We start from the raw sequence: 19840 nt of genomic DNA, 5'->3' as shown, positions 1-19840 counted from the left end.
GTTGTGTGTGTGTGTATGTGTTGTGTGTGTTGTGTGTGTGTGTGACTTGTTAAATAAAGGTTCAATAAAATGTATAAAATTATATGTATAATAAATACAATAATAATAATAATAATAAAATGTAGTAAAAACATACTGATGAAAACGACACCATTCTGTATACTTCCGGCCCTTCTTTAGACAGTGTGTTAACAACCCTCCAGGCAAGCTTCAATGCCATACAACTCTCCTTCCGTGGCCTCCAATTGCTCTTAAATACAAGTAAAACTAAATGCATGCTCTTCAACCGATCGCTACCTGCACCTACCCGCCTGTCCAACATCACTACTCTGGACGGCTCTGACTTAGAATACGTGGACAACTACAAATACTTAGGTGTCTGGTTAGACTGTAAACTCTCCTTCCAGACCCATATCAAACATCTCCAATCCAAAGTTAAATCTAGAATTGGCTTCCTATTTCGCAACAAAGCATCCTTCACTCATGCTGCCAAACATACCCTTGTAAAACTGACCATCCTACCAATCCTCGACTTTGGCGATGTCATTTACAAAATAGCCTCCAATACCCTACTCAACAAATTGGATGCAGTCTATCACAGTGCAATCCGTTTTATCACCAAAACCCATATACTACCCACCATTGCGACCTGTACGCTCTCGTTGGCTGGCCCTCGCTTCATACTCGTCGCCAAACCCACTGGCTCAATGTCATCTACAAGACCCTGCTAGGTAAAGTCCCCCCTTATCTCAGCTCGCTGGTCACCATAGCATCTCCCACCTGTAGCACGCGCTCCAGCAGGTATATCTCTCTAGTCACCCCCAAAACCAATTCTTTCTTTGGCCGCCTCTCCTTCCAGTTCTCTGCTGCCAATGACTGGAACGAACTACAAAAATCTCTGAAACTGGAAACACTTATCTCCCTCACTAGCTTTAAGCACCAACTGTCAGAGCAGCTCACAGATTACTGCACCTGTACATAGCCCACCTATAATTTAGCCCAAACAACTACCTCTTTCCCAACTGTATTTAATTTTTATTTATTTATTTATTTTGCTCCTTTGCACCCCATTATTTTTATTTCTACTTTGCACATTCTTCCATTGCAAAACTACCATTCCAGTGTTTTACTTGCTATATTGTATTTACTTTGCCATCATGGCCTTTTTTGCCTTTACCTCCCTTCCCACCTCATTTGCACACATTGTATATAGACTTGTTTATACTGCATTATTGACTGTATGTTTGTTTTTACTCCATGTGTAACTCTGTCGTTTTATCTGTCGAACTGCTTTGCTTTATCTTGGCCAGGTCGCAATTGTAAATGAGAACTTGTTCTCAACTAGCCTACCTGGTTAAATAAAGGTAAAATAAATCAAATAAAAAAATTTAAAAAAGGATATACGATTTAAGCTTTTTAATAATAATTTATAATTTAGGCATTAAATCCTCTACAAATAGAAGACAAATGGTGCTAGATACTTTTATGTCTGTTATAGATTATGGGGATATTATTTACATGCTACGACATAAACACTTACATCGCCGGATGCTACTTATCACTGCGCACTCAGGTTTATTACGGGTGCTGGCTACAGAACTCAGCACTCAGGTTTATTACGGGTGCTGGCTACAGAACTCACCACTCAGGTTTATTACGGGTGCTGGCTACAGAACTCACCACTCAGGTTTATTACGGGTGCTGGCTACAGAACTCACCACTCAGGTTTATTACGGGTGCTGGCTACAGAACTCACCACTCAGGTTTATTACGGGTGCTGGCTACAGAACTCACCACTCAGGTTTATTACGGGTGCTGGCTACAGAACTCACCACTCAGGTTTATTACGGGTGCTGGCTACAGAACTCACCACTCAGGTTTATTACGGGTGCTGGCTACAGAACTCACCACTCAGGTTTATTACGGGTGCTGGCTACAGAACTCACCACTCAGGTTTATTACGGGTGCTGGCTCCAGAACTCACCACTCAGGTTTATTACGGGTGCTGGCTCCAGAACTCACCACTCAGGTTTATTACGGGTGCTAGCTACAGAACTCACCACTCAGGTTTATTACGGGTGCTGGCTACAGAACTCACCACTCAGGTTTATTACGGGTGCTGGCTACAGAACTCACCACTCAGGTTTATTACGGGTGCTGGCTACAGAACTCACCACTCAGGTTTATTACGGGTGCTGGCTACAGAACTCACCACTCAGGTTTATTACGGGTGCTGGCTACAGAACTCACCACTCAGGTTTATTACGGGTGCTAGCTACAGAACTCACCACTCAGGTTTATTACGGGTGCTGGCTACAGAACTCACCACTCAGGTTTATTACGGGTGCTGGCTACAGAACTCACCACTCAGGTTTATTACGGGTGCTGGCTACAGAACTCACCACTCAGGTTTATTACGGGTGCTGGCTACAGAACTCACCACTCAGGTTTATTACGGGTGCTGGCTACAGAACTCACCACTCAGGTTTATTACGGGTGCTGGCTACAGAACTCACCACTCAGGTTTATTACGGGTGCTGGCTACAGAACTCACCACTCAGGTTTATTACGGGTGCTGGCTACAGAACTCACCACTCAGGTTTATTACGGGTGCTGGCTACAGAACTCACCACTCAGGTTTATTACGGGTGCTGGCTACAGAACTCACCACTCAGGTTTATTACGGGTGCTGGCTACAGAACTCACCACTCAGGTTTATTACGGGTGCTGGCTACAGAACTCACCACTCAGGTTTATTACGGGTGCTGGCTACAGAACTCACCACTCAGGTTTATTACGGGTGCTGGCTACAGAACTCACCACTCAGGTGTATTACGGGTGCTGGCTACAGAACTCACCACTCAGGTGTATTACGGGTGCTGGCTACAGAACTCACCACTCAGGTGTATTACGGGTGCTGGCTACAGAACTCACCACTCAGGTTTATTACGGGTGCTGGCTACAGAACTCACCACTCAGGTTTATTACGGGTGCTGGCTACAGAACTCACCACTCAGGTTTATTACGGGTGCTGGCTACAGAACTCACCACTCAGGTTTATTACGGGTGCTGGCTACAGAACTCACCACTCAGGTTTATTACGGGTGCTGGCTACAGAACTCACCACTCAGGTTTATTACGGGTGCTGGCTACAGAACTCACCACTCAGGTTTATTACGGGTGCTGGCTACAGAACTCACCACTCAGGTTTATTACGGGTGCTGGCTACAGAACTCACCACTCAGGTTTATTACGGGTGCTGGCTACAGAACTCACCACTCAGGTTTATTACGGGTGCTGGCTACAGAACTCACCACTCAGGTTTATTACGGGTGCTGGCTACAGAACTCACCACTCAGGTTTATTACGGGTGCTGGCTACAGAACTCACCACTCAGGTTTATTACGGGTGCTGGCTACAGAACTCACCACTCAGGTTTATTACGGGTGCTGGCTACAGAACTCACCACTCAGGTTTATTACGGGTGCTGGCTACAGAACTCACCACTCAGGTTTATTACGGGTGCTGGCTACAGAACTCACCACTCAGGTTTATTACGGGTGCTGGCTACAGAACTCACCACTCAGGTTTATTACGGGTGCTGGCTACAGAACTCACCACTCAGGTTTATTACGGGTGCTGGCTACAGAACTCACCACTCAGGTTTATTACGGGTGCTGGCTACAGAACTCACCACTCAGGTTTATTACGGGTGCTGGCTACAGAACTCACCACTCAGGTTTATTACGGGTGCTGGCTACAGAACTCACCACTCAGGTTTATTACGGGTGCTGGCTACAGAACTCACCACTCAGGTTTATTACGGGTGCTGGCTACAGAACTCACCACTCAGGTTTATTACGGGTGCTGGCTACAGAACTCACCACTCAGGTTTATTACGGGTGCTGGCTACAGAACTCACCACTCAGGTTTATTACGGGTGCTGGCTACAGAACTCACCACTCAGGTTTATTACGGGTGCTGGCTACAGAACTCACCACTCAGGTTTATTACGGGTGCTGGCTACAGAACTCACCACTCAGGTTTATTACGGGTGCTGGCTACAGAACTCACCACTCAGGTTTATTACGGGTGCTGGCTCCAGAACTCACCACTCAGGTTTATTACGGGTGCTGGCTCCAGAACTCACCACTCAGGTTTATTACGGGTGCTGGCTCCAGAACTCACCACTCAGGTTTATTACGGGTGCTGGCTCCAGAACTCACCACTCAGGTTTATTACGGGTGCTGGCTCCAGAACTCACCACTCAGGTTTATTACGGGTGCTGGCTCCAGAACTCACCACTCAGGTTTATTACGGGTGCTGGCTACAGAACTCACCACTCAGGTTTATTACGGGTGCTGGCTACAGAACTCACCACTCAGGTTTATTACGGGTGCTGGCTACAGAACTCACCACTCAGGTTTATTACGGGTGCTGGCTACAGAACTCACCACTCAGGTTTATTACGGGTGCTGGCTACAGAACTCACCACTCAGGTTTATTACGGGTGCTGGCTACAGAACTCACCACTCAGGTTTATTACGGGTGCTGGCTACAGAACTCACCACTCAGGTTTATTACGGGTGCTGGCTACAGAACTCACCACTCAGGTTTATTACGGGTGCTGGCTCCAGAACTCACCACTCAGGTTTATTACGGGTGCTGGCTCCAGAACTCACCACTCAGGTTTATTACGGGTGCTGGCTCCAGAACTCACCACTCAGGTTTATTACGGGTGCTGGCTCCAGAACTCACCACTCAGGTTTATTACGGGTGCTGGCTCCAGAACTCACCACTCAGGTTTATTACGGGTGCTGGCTCCAGAACTCACCACTCAGGTTTATTACGGGTGCTAGCTACAGAACTCACCACTCAGGTTTATTACGGGTGCTGGCTACAGAACTCACCACTCAGGTTTATTACGGGTGCTGGCTACAGAACTCACCACTCAGGTTTATTACGGGTGCTGGCTACAGAACTCACCACTCAGGTTTATTACGGGTGCTGGCTACAGAACTCACCACTCAGGTTTATTACGGGTGCTGGCTACAGAACTCACCACTCAGGTTTATTACGGGTGCTAGCTACAGAACTCACCACTCAGGTTTATTACGGGTGCTGGCTACAGAACTCACCACTCAGGTTTATTACGGGTGCTGGCTACAGAACTCACCACTCAGGTTTATTACGGGTGCTGGCTACAGAACTCACCACTCAGGTTTATTACGGGTGCTGGCTACAGAACTCACCACTCAGGTTTATTACGGGTGCTGGCTACAGAACTCACCACTCAGGTTTATTACGGGTGCTGGCTACAGAACTCACCACTCAGGTTTATTACGGGTGCTGGCTACAGAACTCACCACTGTGTTTTATATCATAATGTGGGTTGGACTTCGCTGTCCGGGAGATGAGAACAACATGCTCTCTCGTGTTTGTCTATAAAGCACTTCTGAATAAACTACCTTCTTATTTATCATCACTTATCAACATTAGAATTCCTAAAACCAGGTCTCAAGCATGGATTCCACTTGAGGCCCATGTGATTTCCACAGAGTTGGGTATGGCTGCCTTTTCCTGTTATACTCCTTGCCTATGGAATAGCCTGCAGACTAAACTTAGACCTGAGACTCTTGTCCCCCTGTCGCTCATTTTAAACATTTATTGGAGCATTTTTATGTTTTGCATTGCTTGTAACTGTTTCAGGTAATGTTCCTGTGCTGTTAGGGGGGAATAACCTGTTAGGGGAATAACCTGTATGTGTGTATAAATGAGTGTTTTCACATGAGTTAAAATGTGAGCCTTCTGTCCCATGTGATGGATATGCAGAGGCTTCAATAGGTTTCACATGACATGCCCGGAATCAGTGTGACAATATGCCCCAACCAGACTTTCATGACAAATGTTCCCGAGCCGATAGCTTGATAAATCCATTCAAACGCAACATCATAGTTGACATTCTCCTTATTGTGTGACACTGTGCATTTCTTTGTGATTCCTTGTTGACCAAACAGTAATTGCAAAAAAAAAATGAAAAGATTTCAAAAGTAATCTCAGAGTGCTGAAACCAACATGGGTATCCGTTAATCAAGAAGAATTTAACCATTTAGCGACTGGACCAAACATTTCCTCCATACATCATTAGCCTTGCTCACAGTAAATACTGACGATATTTGCGAACGATTTAAAACAACAACAAGATAAACATTTTGTAGAAATTAAATACTGCATATAGGGGGGGGACATGAACGCGCCAAGCCATTTATAAGGGGAATTACATCATGTGCGTTCGAGACGGGAGTGGATGAGTTCGCTTCGCCAAATAAAATTACATTAATAGATTTTATTTTTTTTACACAAAACGCCAACTCGTTAAACAAACCTTAACCATTTTATCTACTAAATCATATCACTTATCATATCTATCTGTAAGCCCAATGACATCTAAGTACTCTTTTTTTTTTTATTGACTTGATTTTTTAATTGTACTCACTTATAGGCATTTGGACTGATGTCCCTGAAAATCACCTGGTCCCAGTTGAATGTACAGTATAATCTACAGTAGCCCGTCACTGTAAAAATAAATGTTTCCATTGAGCTTCCCTCTCTCCAGAAGTATACACTCGTTCATTCTACTCGAGCAGGCATAAAGTATTGGATTGGTACAAGCATGGCTGGAGGGAGGTTCCATCCTAGTCCCATACCAACTTCTAACACACCCTCCCCCATATTCCTCACACCAGTCCGAGCGATTGTATGAGTGTACACTTCTGAAAAGAGTAGAACATCAGTACATAGCCTATTTCTTCAATTAACTAGGTTTTTGTTCCAGCCCCCCCCCCCCCCCCCCCCCCAAGTTTGTTAGTGCTGGAATGGAACAAAAGCCTGCAGTGTTCCGTCCAATAGAGCAGGGCATTGTCTCCCCCTGCTGTCTGTCTGTGTGAACTGCACTCCCGAACTCTGTCCTCCACGCTTAGAACAAAAAAGGGTTCCAAAAGTATTCTGCGGCTGTCTAAACAGGTGAACCCTTTTTATTTTTATTTTATTGGTTCCAGGTTAAATTCTTTTGGGTTCCATGTAGAACTCTCTGCGGACATGGTTCTACATGGAACCAAAAGAGTTTCTTCAAAAGGGTTCTTGTATGCGGACAGCTGAAGAACCCTTTTTGGTTCTAGATAGAAAGAAAAGTGCTACGGGTGTACTGATACAGTTATACCACTAGAGGGCCGGTTTCCCAGACACAGATTAAACCTAGTCCAGGGTTAAAAATCATTATCCATAGAGATTCTCTACTGAACTCAATCAAATGTATTTGTAAAGCCCTTCTTACATCAGCCGATGTCACAAAGTGCTGTACAGAAACCCAGCCTAAAACCCCAAACAGCAAGCAATGCAGATGTAGAAGCACGGTGGCTAGGAAAAACTCCCTAGAAAGGCCGGGAATCTAGGAAGAAACCTGGAGAGGATCCAGGCTCTTTAGTTCAGGACTAGTTTTATCTGTGTCTGGGAAACCTGTCCATTGAGAACGACACAGTGATACATTCTTTATGTCAGACACGACGACCACAGATGTCAGAGATAAATCTTTCCCTCAGCTTCCCGCTGAAGGTGACTAATCCATCTGGCCACTCTACCATGAAGACCTGATTGGTGGAGTGCTGTAGAGATGGTTGTCCTTCTGGAAGGTTCTCCCATCTCCACAGAGGAACTCTAGAGTTCTGTCAGAGTGATCATCAGGTTCTTGTCACCTCCCTGACCAAGGCCCTTCTCCCCTGATTGCTCAGTTTGGCCGGGCGCACACACACCACACACATACATACACACACACACACACGGGCAGCTCTAGGAAGACTCTTGGTGGTTCCAAACTTCTTCCATTTAAGAAAGATAGAGGCCACTGTGTTCTTGGGGACCTTCAATGCTGCAGAAATGTTTTGGTACCCTTCTCTATATCTGTGCCTTGACACAATCTTGTCTCGGACCTCTACGGACAATTCCTTGGACCTCATGGCTTGGTTTTTGCTCTGACACGCACTGTCAACTGTGGGACCTTATATAGACAGGTGTGTGCCTTTCCAAATCATGTCCAATCAATTGAATTTACCACAGGTGGACTCCAATCAAGTTGTAGAAACATCAAGGATTATCAATGGAAACAGGATGCACCTGAACTCAATTTCAAGTCTCACAGTAAAGGGTCTGAATACTTACAGTTGAAGTCTGAAGTTTACATACACCTTAGCCAAATACATTTAAACTCAGTTTCACTATTCCTGACATTTAATCCTAGTATAAATCCCCTGTTTTAGGTCAGTTAGGATCAACACTTTATTTTAACAATGTGAAATGTCAGAATAATAGTAGAGAGAATGATTTATTTCAGCTTTTATTTCTTACATCACATTCCCAGTGGTTCAGAAGTTTACATACACTGAATTAGTATTTGGTAGCACTGCCTTTAAATTGTTTAACTTGGGTCAAACATTTCAGGTAGCCTTTCAGGTTATGTCAATATAGGACTTGTTTTACTGTGGATATAGATACTTTTGTACCTGTTTCCTCCAGCATCTTCACAAGGTCCTTTGCTGTTGTTCTGGGATTGATTTGCACTTTTCACACCAAAGTAAGTTCATCTCTAGGAGACAGAGCGCGTCTCCTTCCTGAGTGGTTTGACGGCTGCGTGGTCCCATGGTGTTTATACTTGCATACTATTGTTTGTACAGATGAACGTGGTACCTTCAGGCATTTGGAAATTGCTCCCAAGAATGAACCAGACTTGTGGAGGTCTACAATTTTTTTCCTGAGGTCTTGGTTGATTTGTTTTTATTTTCCCATGATGTCAAGCAAAGAGGCACTGAGTTTGAAGGTCGACCTTGAAATACATCCACAGGTACACCTCCAATTGACTCAGATTATGTCAATTAGCCTATCAGAAGCTTCTAAAGCCATGACATCATTTTCTGGAATTTTCCAAGCTGTTTAAAGGCACAGTCAACTTAGTGTATGTAAACTTCTGACCCACTGGAATTGTGATACAGTGAATTTGTAAGTGAAATAATCTGTCCGTAAACAGATGGCTATGTCATGCACAAAGTAGATGTCCTAACCGACTTGCCAAAACTATAGTTTGTTCACAAGAAATTTGTGGAGTGGTTGTAAAAACAAATTTTAATGACTCCAACCAAAGTGTTTGTAAACTTCCGACTTCGACTGTATGTGTCTACTTAGTGTATGTAAATATGTAAACTTCTGACTTCAACTGTATGTGTCTACTTAGTGTATGTAAATATGTAAACTTCTGTATGTAAATATGTAAACTTCTGTATGTAAATATGTAAACTTCTGTATGTAAATATGTAAACTTCTGTATGTAAATATGTAAACTTCTGTATGTAAATATGTAAACTTCTGTATGTAAATATGTAAACTTCTGTATGTAAATATGTAAACTTCTGTATGTAAATATGTAAACTTCTGTATGTAAATATGTAAACTTCTGTATGTAAATATGTAAACTTCTGTATGTAAATATGTAAACTTCTGTATGTAAATATGTAAACTTCTGTATGTAAATATGTAAACTTCTGTATGTAAATATGTAAACTTCTGTATGTAAATATGTAAACTTCTGTATGTAAATATGTAAACTTCTGTATGTAAATATGTAAACTTCTGTATGTAAATATGTAAACTTCTGTATGTAAATATGTAAACTTCTGTATGTAAATATGTAAACTTCTGTATGTAAATATGTAAACTTCTGTATGTAAATATGTAAACTTCTGTATGTAAATATGTAAACTTCTGTATGTAAATATGTAAACTTCTGTATGTAAATATGTAAACTTCTGTATGTAAATATGTAAACTTCTGTATGTAAATATGTAAACTTCTGTATGTAAATATGTAAACTTCTGTATGTAAATATGTAAACTTCTGTATGTAAATATGTAAACTTCTGTATGTAAATATGTAAACTTCTGTATGTAAATAAAAGGTATTTCAGTTTTTTTTTTATTACATTTGCAAAAATGTTAAACTGTTTTCGCTTTTCGGCTACGCTACGGCTACGTTACGGCTACGTTACGGCTACGTTACGGCTGCGTTACGGCTACGTTACGGCTACGCTACGGCTACGTTCCGGCTACGCTACGGCTACGTTCCGGCTACGTTCCGGCTACGTTCCGGCTACGCTACGGCTACGCTACGGCTACCTTCCTGGCTACTCTACGGCTACGCTACGGCTACGTTCCGGCTACGCTACGGCTACGTTCTGGCTACGCTACGGCTACGTTACGGCTGCGTTATGTGTGATTATTGTGAGAAGCGCTACACAAATTCGACAGTCACAAGACGGGGACTTCAAATAGGCCTATGTCACATACAGGGAACTGTAGCCTATCTGTTCAGATGGGTTAAATGGAAACTGAAATCTGGACTCTGACTGTAGGTCTATAACCACTCACATAGCCTTAATATTACCTCCTGCACAATTAATTATTACAGTAAAACGGTATTGTGTTAAGTTTGCTGGAAAATTCAGTATTTAATCCATGTTAAAATAAAGCTGTAACTTAAACACAATGTAAAAGGAAAAAGGTCGGAACAATTTCTGAACGCATCAGTTAAATTAATTTATTACATTTTATACTTTCTTAAATAAAATAGTTGACTTGATATTTCTTTGATGATAAAAGCCTCTTTACATGCAGCTCGATATTGAGGGTTAAAGTAGACGTTTCTGCTTTGTCATTGGTGGACGTTTCTGGCTGTAGGCTTTGTCATTGGTGGACAAAGGACCAAAGTTATTTCAATCTGGGCTCTAGAACCTATGATTTCTTATCAATGAGGAAGTTGGCACACATTCAATATTTGATGTTTATTTAACCCTTATTTTGCCAAGTAAGGTGACTCAGAACACATTTGCATTTACAGCAACCGCCTGGGGAATAGTTACAGGGGAGAGGAAGGGGGATGAATGAGCCAATTGGAAGCTGGGGATGATTCGGTGGCCATGATTTTTTTGTTGCCAGGACACCGGGGTTAACACCCATACTCTTACAATAAGTGCCATGGGATCTTTAGTGACCACAGAGAGTCAGGACACCCGTTTAACGTCCCATTCGAAAGATGGCACCCTACACAAGGAAATGTCTCCAATCACTGACCTGAGGCATTGGGATATTTTTTTATAACAGAGGAAAGAGTACCTCCAACACCACTCCCAGCATCATCTGGTATACCATCCAGGACCAACCCTGCTTAGCTTCAGAGGCAAGCCAGCATTGGGATGCAGGGTGGTATGCTACTGTCAGCAAGACACTTGTAGCTATGCCAGCTTGGGCCCCACAAGGGCGCATTCTCAGCCCTCTCCTGTACTCCCTGTTCACCCACGTCTGCGTGGCCATGCAGGCCTCCAACTCAATAATCAAGTTTGCAGACGGCACTAGTATGGTAGGCTTGATAACTAACAACAACAATGAGACAGCCTACAGGGAGGAGGTGAGGGCACTCGGAGTGTGATGTTTGGAAAACAACCTCTCACTCAAAGTCAACAAAACAAAGGAGATGATCGTGGACTCCAGGAAACAGGAGCACCCCCCTATCCACATCGAAGGGACAGCAGTTGAGAAGGTGGAAAGTTTTAAGCTCCTCGGCGTAAACATCACAGAGAAGGCTGAAGAAATTTGGCTGTCACCTAAAACCCTCACAAACTTTTACAGGTGCACAATTGAGAGCATCCTGTCAGGCTGTATCACCGCCTGGTACGACAACTGTACCGCCATCACTTGCAAGGCTCTCCAGAGGGTGGTGCAATCTGTACAACGCATCACCGGGGGCAAACTATCTTCCCTTCAGGACACCTACAGCACCGATGTCACAGGAAGGCCAAAAGGAAGGCCAAGATCATTCACCCCGCTACCATCCAGAAGGCGAAGTCAGTACAGGTGCATCAAAGCTGGGACCAAAAGACTTAAAAACAGCTCATATCTCAATGCCATCAGACTGTTAAACAGCCATCACTAACACAGAGAGGCTGCTGCCAACATACAGCCTCGAAATCATTGGCCACTTTAATAAAGGGATTACTAGTCACTTCAATAATGTTTACATATCTTACATTATCATATCTCATGTATATACTGTATTTTATACCATCTATTGCATCTTGCCTGGTCATCGCTTGGTCATCGCTCATCCACATATTTATATGTACATATTCTTACGCCATCCCTTCAGATGTGTGTGTATTAGGTAGTTGTTGTGGAATTGTTAGATTACTTGTTAGATATTACTGCACTGTCAGAACTAGATGAACAAGCATTTCACTACACTCGCATTAACATCTGCTAACCACGTGACTGTGACCAATAAAATGTGATTTAATTTGCTTGATCACTGGGTCTGATTGGTAAAGAAAGCTGCTTGTCATCCACATAGCAGTGAAACGGAATCATGACAGAGGATGATGTCACAAAGGGGAAACATACACAGGGATACATAGAGAACTAGGAGATAGAGAACTAGGAGATAGAGAACTAGGAGATAGAGAACTAGGAGATAGAGAACTAGGATAGAGAACTAGGAGATAGAGAACTAGGAGATAGAGAACTAGGAGATAGAGAACTAGGACATAGAGAACTAGGAGATAGAGAACTAGGAGATAGAGAACTAGGATAGAGAACTAGGAGATAGAGAACTAGGAGATAGAGAACTAGGAGATAGAGAACTAGGAGATAGAGAACTAGGAGATAGAGAACTAGGAGATAGAGAACTAGGAGATAGAGAACTAGGAGATAGAGAACTAGGATAGAGAACTAGGATAGAGAACTAGGATAGAGAACTAGGACATAGAGAACTAGGACATAGAGAACTAGGACATAGAGAACTAGGAGATAGAGAACTAGGAGATAGAGAACTAGGATAGAGCATTCAATGGCATTAGCAGTCATTACGGTTTTTTAATGAAACAGTTTGTGTGCTGTGAAGTAAGCGGAAGCCCGACAATTAAAAAAAATAAGTTGTTGATACTAAGAAGTTTAGAGTTTGGTTTGTCAATTATTCAGTGAGTAAGGGGGGGGGGGGGTCTATTTTTAAGAAGATGTTGGAGCAGAGCAGTTTTAATTTAGTCTGGAAAGGAACTAGAGGTCAGGGAGACTTTAACAATAGACACAATGTTGGGGCCAACAGTAGACCTCTGAGTAGTCTAGTAAGGACCACGTCTAAGGGGCAGGTCTTCATGGTGAGCTACAGTATCAAGGAGAGACTCAAATGAGGAAAAGGGAGCAGTAGACTGTCTCAGAATAGTTGCCTTGAAGTGCCCCCTGACCAGAAATACTGGTGTGGGTTGGCTACTGTCAATCTGGGATTCAATATTTGTCTATATTTTCTGTAAAGAATCGTGAAAACTGTTCAAATAGATCTGCGGATCGATAATATCACTATTAGAGGGGCACCAACAACACGATCAATTGTTTTAAAACAGAATGTTCAAGTTGTGTCAGTTTTCTGGGATCAAAGTTGAGGCGTAGTCCGCAACGTTGTGATTTCTCATCATATCCTCATAGAATAATTGACGTTTGCAGGCCTTCCGTTTACGTTCAGCCTTTCATAAGTTCCCTTTTAAAAGCCCAAATGTGGTAATTTAACCAAGGTGAGACTTTAATACATCTAGAAGAAAAATAAACGCACACCTATTTAGGCGAGGTGCTGGCTAGCAGAGTAGAAAACTAGAACATAAAAGAGAGCCTCACACACTAGGAGCTCAGATGCAAAAACAGATGCAAAAATGTAATTACCAACGTTTCGACAGCCAAGCTGTCTTCATCAGGGTATCAGAGACTTTAATACATGACATAAAAGCCATAAAACGGAAATTGTAAACAGTGGGGCAGGACGACAGATGTTTACCTTGTCAGATCGAGGATTCAATCCAGCAACTTTTCGGTTACCGATCAAGTTCAAACAATGCGGCGATTACTCTGTGCAATAATCCATTTCTTATGTTTATAACAATGGGTGTACATCTTGAAATGTAAATATTTCAACTTACCCCTCATTCGCTCACTTGCTGTGGTACAGCAACAGTTGCCGAAGACTAAAAATCTCCTCACCATCACCATCTGAACGCTCGTCATCAGTGCTTAATTTGAGCCGGATCTTCTCCGTTTTGGACTGTTTTGTTCCGGAGCCTATTTGGTTTGAGCAACATTGTAACTTATGTGTGAGGCCAACCCTTGGCTGTGTGAGAAGCGCGCCAGTATATCTCGCAAAACAAAAATGAGATACACTTTCTATGATCTCTCTCTCTCCCTCTCTCTCTGCTCTGATAGACATCAGCCTGCAACTCTCATCTCTCCAGCGTTGCACTTCGTCATTTATTTCCTAATAGAATCGCGAGAAAGTTTCTGAGGGAACTACATCACCACTGATAAATGTAAATACATTTGCCAAAGTTATATAATTACTGCTGTCTGTTGAGAAATAATTCAGAATAGCCTACTACACCACGATAAGGCATTTTTTTTTAAATAGCGTAGCTGTGGATTGTATCCCAATGACAAAGAACAGACTTAGGTCGGGAACGCTGTTCCTTGTTATTGGGCTACAATCCATTGTTTTACAAAGTGAAACAAGAGTGAGGGAGGCTTTTGGCGCATCAGCCATCACAAGCGAGTTAGCTGCGCGTCAGTGAAACTGGAAAGCATTTTTAGGACAAAGCGGTTGCGATGCCAGCTTCACTTAAGCAGTCTGGATTGCCAGCTTCAGTTCAGTGGTCTCGATGCCAGCTTCAGTTCAGTGGTCTCGATGCCAGCTTCAGTTCAGTTGTCTCGATGCCAGCTTCAGTCCAGCGGTCTCGATGCCAGCTTCAGTCCAGCGGTCTCGATGCCAGCCAGCTTCAGTTCAGCGGTCTCGATGCCAGCTTCAGTCCAGCGGTCTCGATGCCAGCTTCAGCTAAGAGGTCTCGATGCCAGCTTCAGTTAAGTGGTCTGGATGCCAGCTTCAGTCCAGCGGTCTCGATGCAAGCTTCAGTTCAGCGGTCTTGATGCCAGCTTCAGATAAGCGTTCTCGATGCCAGCTTCAGTTAAGAGGTCTCGATGCCAGCTTCAGTTCAGCGGTCTCGATGCCAGCTTCAGTTCAGCGGTCTCGATGCCAGCTTCAGTCCAGTGGACTCGATGCCAGCTTCAGTCCAGCGGTCTCGATGCCAGCTTCAGTCCAGTGGACTCGATGCCAGCTTCAGTTAAGTGGTCTGGATGCCAGCTTCAGTCCAGCGGTCTCGATGCAAGCTTCAGTTAAGCGGTCTGGATGCCACCTTCAGTCCAGCGGTCTCGATGCAAGCTTCAGTTCAGTGGTCTCGATGCCAGCTTCAGTCCAGTGGACTCGATGCCAGCTTCAGTCCAGCGGTCTCGATGCCAGCTTCAGTCCAGTGGACTCGATGCCAGCTTCAGTTCAGCTGTCTCGATGCCAGCTTCAGTTAAGAGGTCTCGATGCCAGCTTCAGTTAAGAGGTCTCAATGCAAGCTTCAGTTAAGCATTCTCGATGCCAGCTTCAGTTCAGTGGTCTCGATGCCAGCTTCAGTTCAGCGGTCTCGATGCCAGCTTCAGTTAAGAGGTCTCAATGCTAGCTTCAGTTAAGTGGTATCGATGCAAGCTTCAGTTAAGCGGTCTGGATGCCAGCTTCAGTCCAGCGGTCTCGATGCAAGCTTCAGTTAAGAGGTCTGGATGCCAGCTTCAGTCCAGCGGTCTCGATGCCAGTCAGCTTCTGTTCAGCTGTCTCAATGCCAGCTTCAGTTAAGCAGTCTCGATGCCAGCTTCAGTTCAGCGGTCTCGATGCCAGCTTCAGTTAAGAGGTCTCGATGCTAGCTTCAGTTAAGTGGTATCGATGCAAGCTTCAGTTAAGAGGTCTGGATGCCAGCTTCAGTCCAGCGGTCTCGATGCCAGTCAGCTTCTGTTCAGCTGTCTCAATGCCAGCTTCAGTTAAGCAGTCTCGATGCCAGCTTCAGTTAAGAGGTCTCGATGCAAGCTTCAGTTAAGCGTTCTCGATGCCAGCCTCAGTTCAGTGGTCTCTATGCCAGCTTCAGTTCAGCGGTCTTGATGCCAGCTTCAGTCCAGCGGTCTCGATGCCAGCTTCAGTCCAGCGGTCTCGATGCCAGCTTCAGTTCAGCGGTCTTGATGCCAGCTTCAGTCCAGCGGTCTCGATGCAAGCTTCAGTTAAGAGGTCTCGATGCCAGCTTCAGTTCAGCGGTCTTGATGCAAGCTTCAGTTAAGAGGTCTCGATGCCAGCTTCAGTTCAGCGGTCTCGATGCCAGCTTCAGTCCAGCGGTCTCGATGCCATCTTCAGTCCAGCGGTCTCGATGCCAGCTTCAGTCAACTGGTCTAGATTGAACTGTCTATATTGTATCTGTCGCTATGTCACTAGCGTTAGATACTAACCTATCCACAGATCTAGGATCAGATTTCCCGAACCTTGTTCCCACCCATTTTTACATTTTAGTAATTTTGTAGATGCTGTTATCTAGAGCGTCGTATAGTTAGTGGATTCGTGTAACGACAGCTAGGTGGAACAAACATATCAGTCGCAGTAAAAACATTTTTCCTCAAAGTAGCTATCAGCAAAGTCGGCGCTAATACGGGGAAAAGTCACGTCCGAGTGTTTGTTCACGAATTGTACATTGATTTGATATTATGCATAAGCATTAGATTACTAACCTCTCTCTATCTCTGTGTGTGTGTGTGTGTGTTTGCCTTTAAATAAACAGTGTCCATCCACTAGATGGAGGCAGCGAGCTGCTATGAACGTTATCCTCCGTCTCTCCCTTTGAGGCGCATGTTGCCTTCAACGACAGATCTGAGATCAGATTTCATTATCTATATTCCTAATTATGGGCATGGAATGTAACCATCCAACCAACCATCCAGGGTAATCTACACCGCTCTGATATTAACCCTTTTGTTTCCTCATGTCTCTCAGGACATTATTGTTGAACCTTTTCCACCTGCACCCGATTGATTGTTTAACGGGTAAAGATGAACAGGACATAAAATAATCATTGATTTAGTAGTTTAAATTTTTTTTTGTTACATTCAGTACATTCAAATCAATAAAAAATAAAAGTACAAAATAATGTCACAGTGAAATATACATACAACTTTAGAGTGCCCTACTTTTAGCCAGGAAATCCTAAGGTGGCACTTTAGAGTGCCCTACTTTTAGCCAGGAAATCCTAAGGTGGCACTTTAGAGTGCCCTACTTTTAGCCAGGAAATCCTAAGGTGGCACTTTAGAGTGCCCTACTTTTAGCCAGGAAATCCTAAGGTGGCACTTTAGAGTGCCCTACTTTTAGCCAGGAAATCCTAAGGTGGCACTTTAGAGTGCCCTACTTTTAGCCAGGAAATCCTAAGGTGGCATTTTAGAGTGCCCTACTTTTAGCCAGGAAATCCTAAGGTGGCACTTTAGAGCCCTACTTTTAGCCAGGAAATCCTAAGGTGGCACTTTAGAGTGCCCTACTTTTAGCCAGGAAATCCTAAGGTGGCACTTTAGAGCCCTACTTTTAGCCAGGAAATCCTAAGGTGGCACTTTAGAGTGCCCTACTTTTAGCCAGGAAATCCTAAGGTGGCACTTTAGAGTGCCCTACTTTAGCCAGGAAATCCTAAGGTGGCACTTTAGAGTGCCCTACTTTTAGCCAGGAAATCCTAAGGTGGCACTTTAGAGTGCCCTACTTTTAGCCAGGAAATCCTAAGGTGGCACTTTAGAGTGCCCTACTTTTAGCCAGGAAATCCTAAGGTGGCACTTTAGAGTGCCCTACTTTTAGCCAGGAAATCCTAAGGTGGCACTTTAGAGCCCTACTTTTAGCCAGGAAATCCTAAGGTGGCACTTTAGAGTGCCCTACTTTTAGCCAGGAAATCCTAAGGTGGCACTTTAGAGTGCCCTACTTTTAGCCAGGAAATCCTAAGGTGGCACTTTAGAGTGCCCTACTTTTAGCCAGGAAATCCTAAGGTGGCACTTTAGAGTGCCCTACTTTTAGCCAGGAAATCCTAAGGTGGCACTTTAGAGTGCCCTACTTTTAGCCAGGAAATCCTAAGGTGGCACTTTAGAGCCCTACTTTTAGCCAGGAAATCCTAAGGTGGCACTTTAGAGTGCCCTACTTTTAGCCAGGAAATCCTAAGGTGGCACTTTAGAGTGCCCTACTTTTAGCCAGGAAATCCTAAGGTGGCACTTTAGAGTGCCCTACTTTTAGCCAGGAAATCCTAAGGTGGCACTTTAGAGTGCCCTACTTTTAGCCAGGAAATCCTAAGGTGGCACTTTAGAGCCCTACTTTTAGCCAGGAAATCCTAAGGTGGCACTTTAGAGTGCCCTACTTTTAGCCAGGAAATCCTAAGGTGGCACTTTAGAGTGCCCTACTTTTAGCCAGGAAATCCTAAGGTGGCACTTTAGAGTGCCCTACTTTTAGCCAGGAAATCCTAAGGTGGCACTTTAGAGTGCCCTACTTTTAGCCAGGAAATCCTAAGGTGGCACTTTAGAGTGCCCTACTTTTAGCCAGGAAATCCTAAGGTGGCACTTTAGAGTGCCCTACTTTTAGCCAGGAAATCCTAAGGTGGCACTTTAGAGCCCTACTTTTAGCCAGGAAATCCTAAGGTGGCACTTTAGAGTGCCCTACTTTTAGCCAGGAAATCCTAAGGTGGCACTTTAGAGTGCCCTACTTTTAGCCAGGAAATCCTAAGGTGGCACTTTAGAGTGCCCTACTTTTAGCCAGGAAATCCTAAGGTGGCACTTTAGAGTGCCCTACTTTTAGCCAGGAAATCCTAAGGTGGCACTTTAGAGTGCCCTACTTTTAGCCAGGAAATCCTAAGGTGGCACTTTAGAGCCCTACTTTTAGCCAGGAAATCCTAAGGTGGCACTTTAGAGTGCCCTACTTTTAGCCAGGAAATCCTAAGGTGGCACTTTAGAGTGCCCTACTTTTAGCCAGGAAATCCTAAGGTGGCACTTTAGAGTGCCCTACTTTTAGCCAGGAAATCCTAAGGTGGCACTTTAGAGTGCCCTACTTTTAGCCAGGAAATCCTAAGGTGGCACTTTAGAGTGCCCTACTTTTAGCCTCGAAATCCTAAGGTGGCACTTTAGAGTGCCCTACTTTTAGCCAGGAAATCCTAAGGTGGCACTTTAGAGTGCCCTACTTTTAGCCAGGAAATCCTAAGGTGGCACTTTAGAGTGCCCTACTTTTAGCCAGGAAATCCTAAGGTGGCACTTTAGAGTGCCCTACTTTTAGCCAGGAAATCCTAAGGTGGCACTTTAGAGTGCCCTACTTTTAGCCAGGAAATCCTAAGGTGGCACTTTAGAGTGCCCTACTTTTAGCCAGGATATCCTAAGGTGGCACTTTAGAGTGCCCTACTTTTAGCCAGGAAATCCTAAGGTGGCACTTTAGAGTGCCCTACTTTTAGCCAGGAAATCCTAAGGTGGCACTTTAGAGCCCTACTTTTAGCCAGGAAATCCTAAGGTGGCACTTTAGAGTGCCCTACTTTTAGCCAGGAAATCCTAAGGTGGCACTTTAGAGCCCTACTTTTAGCCAGGAAATCCTAAGGTGGCACTTTAGAGTGCCCTACTTTTAGCCAGGAAATCCTAAGGTGGCACTTTAGAGTGCCCTACTTTTAGCCAGGAAATCCTAAGGTGGCACTTTAGAGTGCCCTACTTTTAGCCAGGAAATCCTAAGGTGGCACTTTAGAGCCCTACTTTTAGCCAGGAAATCCTAAGGTGGCACTTTAGAGTGCCCTACTTTTAGCCAGGAAATCCTAAGGTGGCACTTTAGAGCCCTACTTTTAGCCAGGAAATCCTAAGGTGGCACT

At 44.1% G+C, this 19840-nt stretch overlaps 1 protein-coding gene across 2 annotated transcripts in view; it reads right to left on the bottom strand.

Moving 5' to 3' along the window:
• The window catches only part of LOC109887472 (globoside alpha-1,3-N-acetylgalactosaminyltransferase 1), a 77685-nt gene extending 61135 nt beyond the window's left edge, over window positions 1-16550 (bottom strand). Inside the window, exon 1 of one of the 2 annotated variants that reach the window (XM_031808601.1) lies at window positions 14057-16550. In XM_031808601.1, coding sequence (XP_031664461.1) covers window positions 14057-14141 — 85 coding nt within the window. In that variant the 5' untranslated portion in view covers window positions 14142-16550. Of the gene's footprint in view, window positions 1-6496; window positions 6691-14056 lie in introns of those variants that run through there. The other variant, XM_031808602.1, reaches the window with a different exon arrangement.
• Between the last annotated feature and the right edge of the window lie 3290 nt (window positions 16551-19840).

The sequence above is a fragment of the Oncorhynchus kisutch genome, linkage group LG28, assembly GCF_002021735.2.
Source record: "Oncorhynchus kisutch isolate 150728-3 linkage group LG28, Okis_V2, whole genome shotgun sequence".
Lineage (NCBI taxonomy): Eukaryota > Metazoa > Chordata > Actinopteri > Salmoniformes > Salmonidae > Oncorhynchus > Oncorhynchus kisutch.
This window is presented reverse-complemented; position numbering and strand designations above follow the sequence as displayed.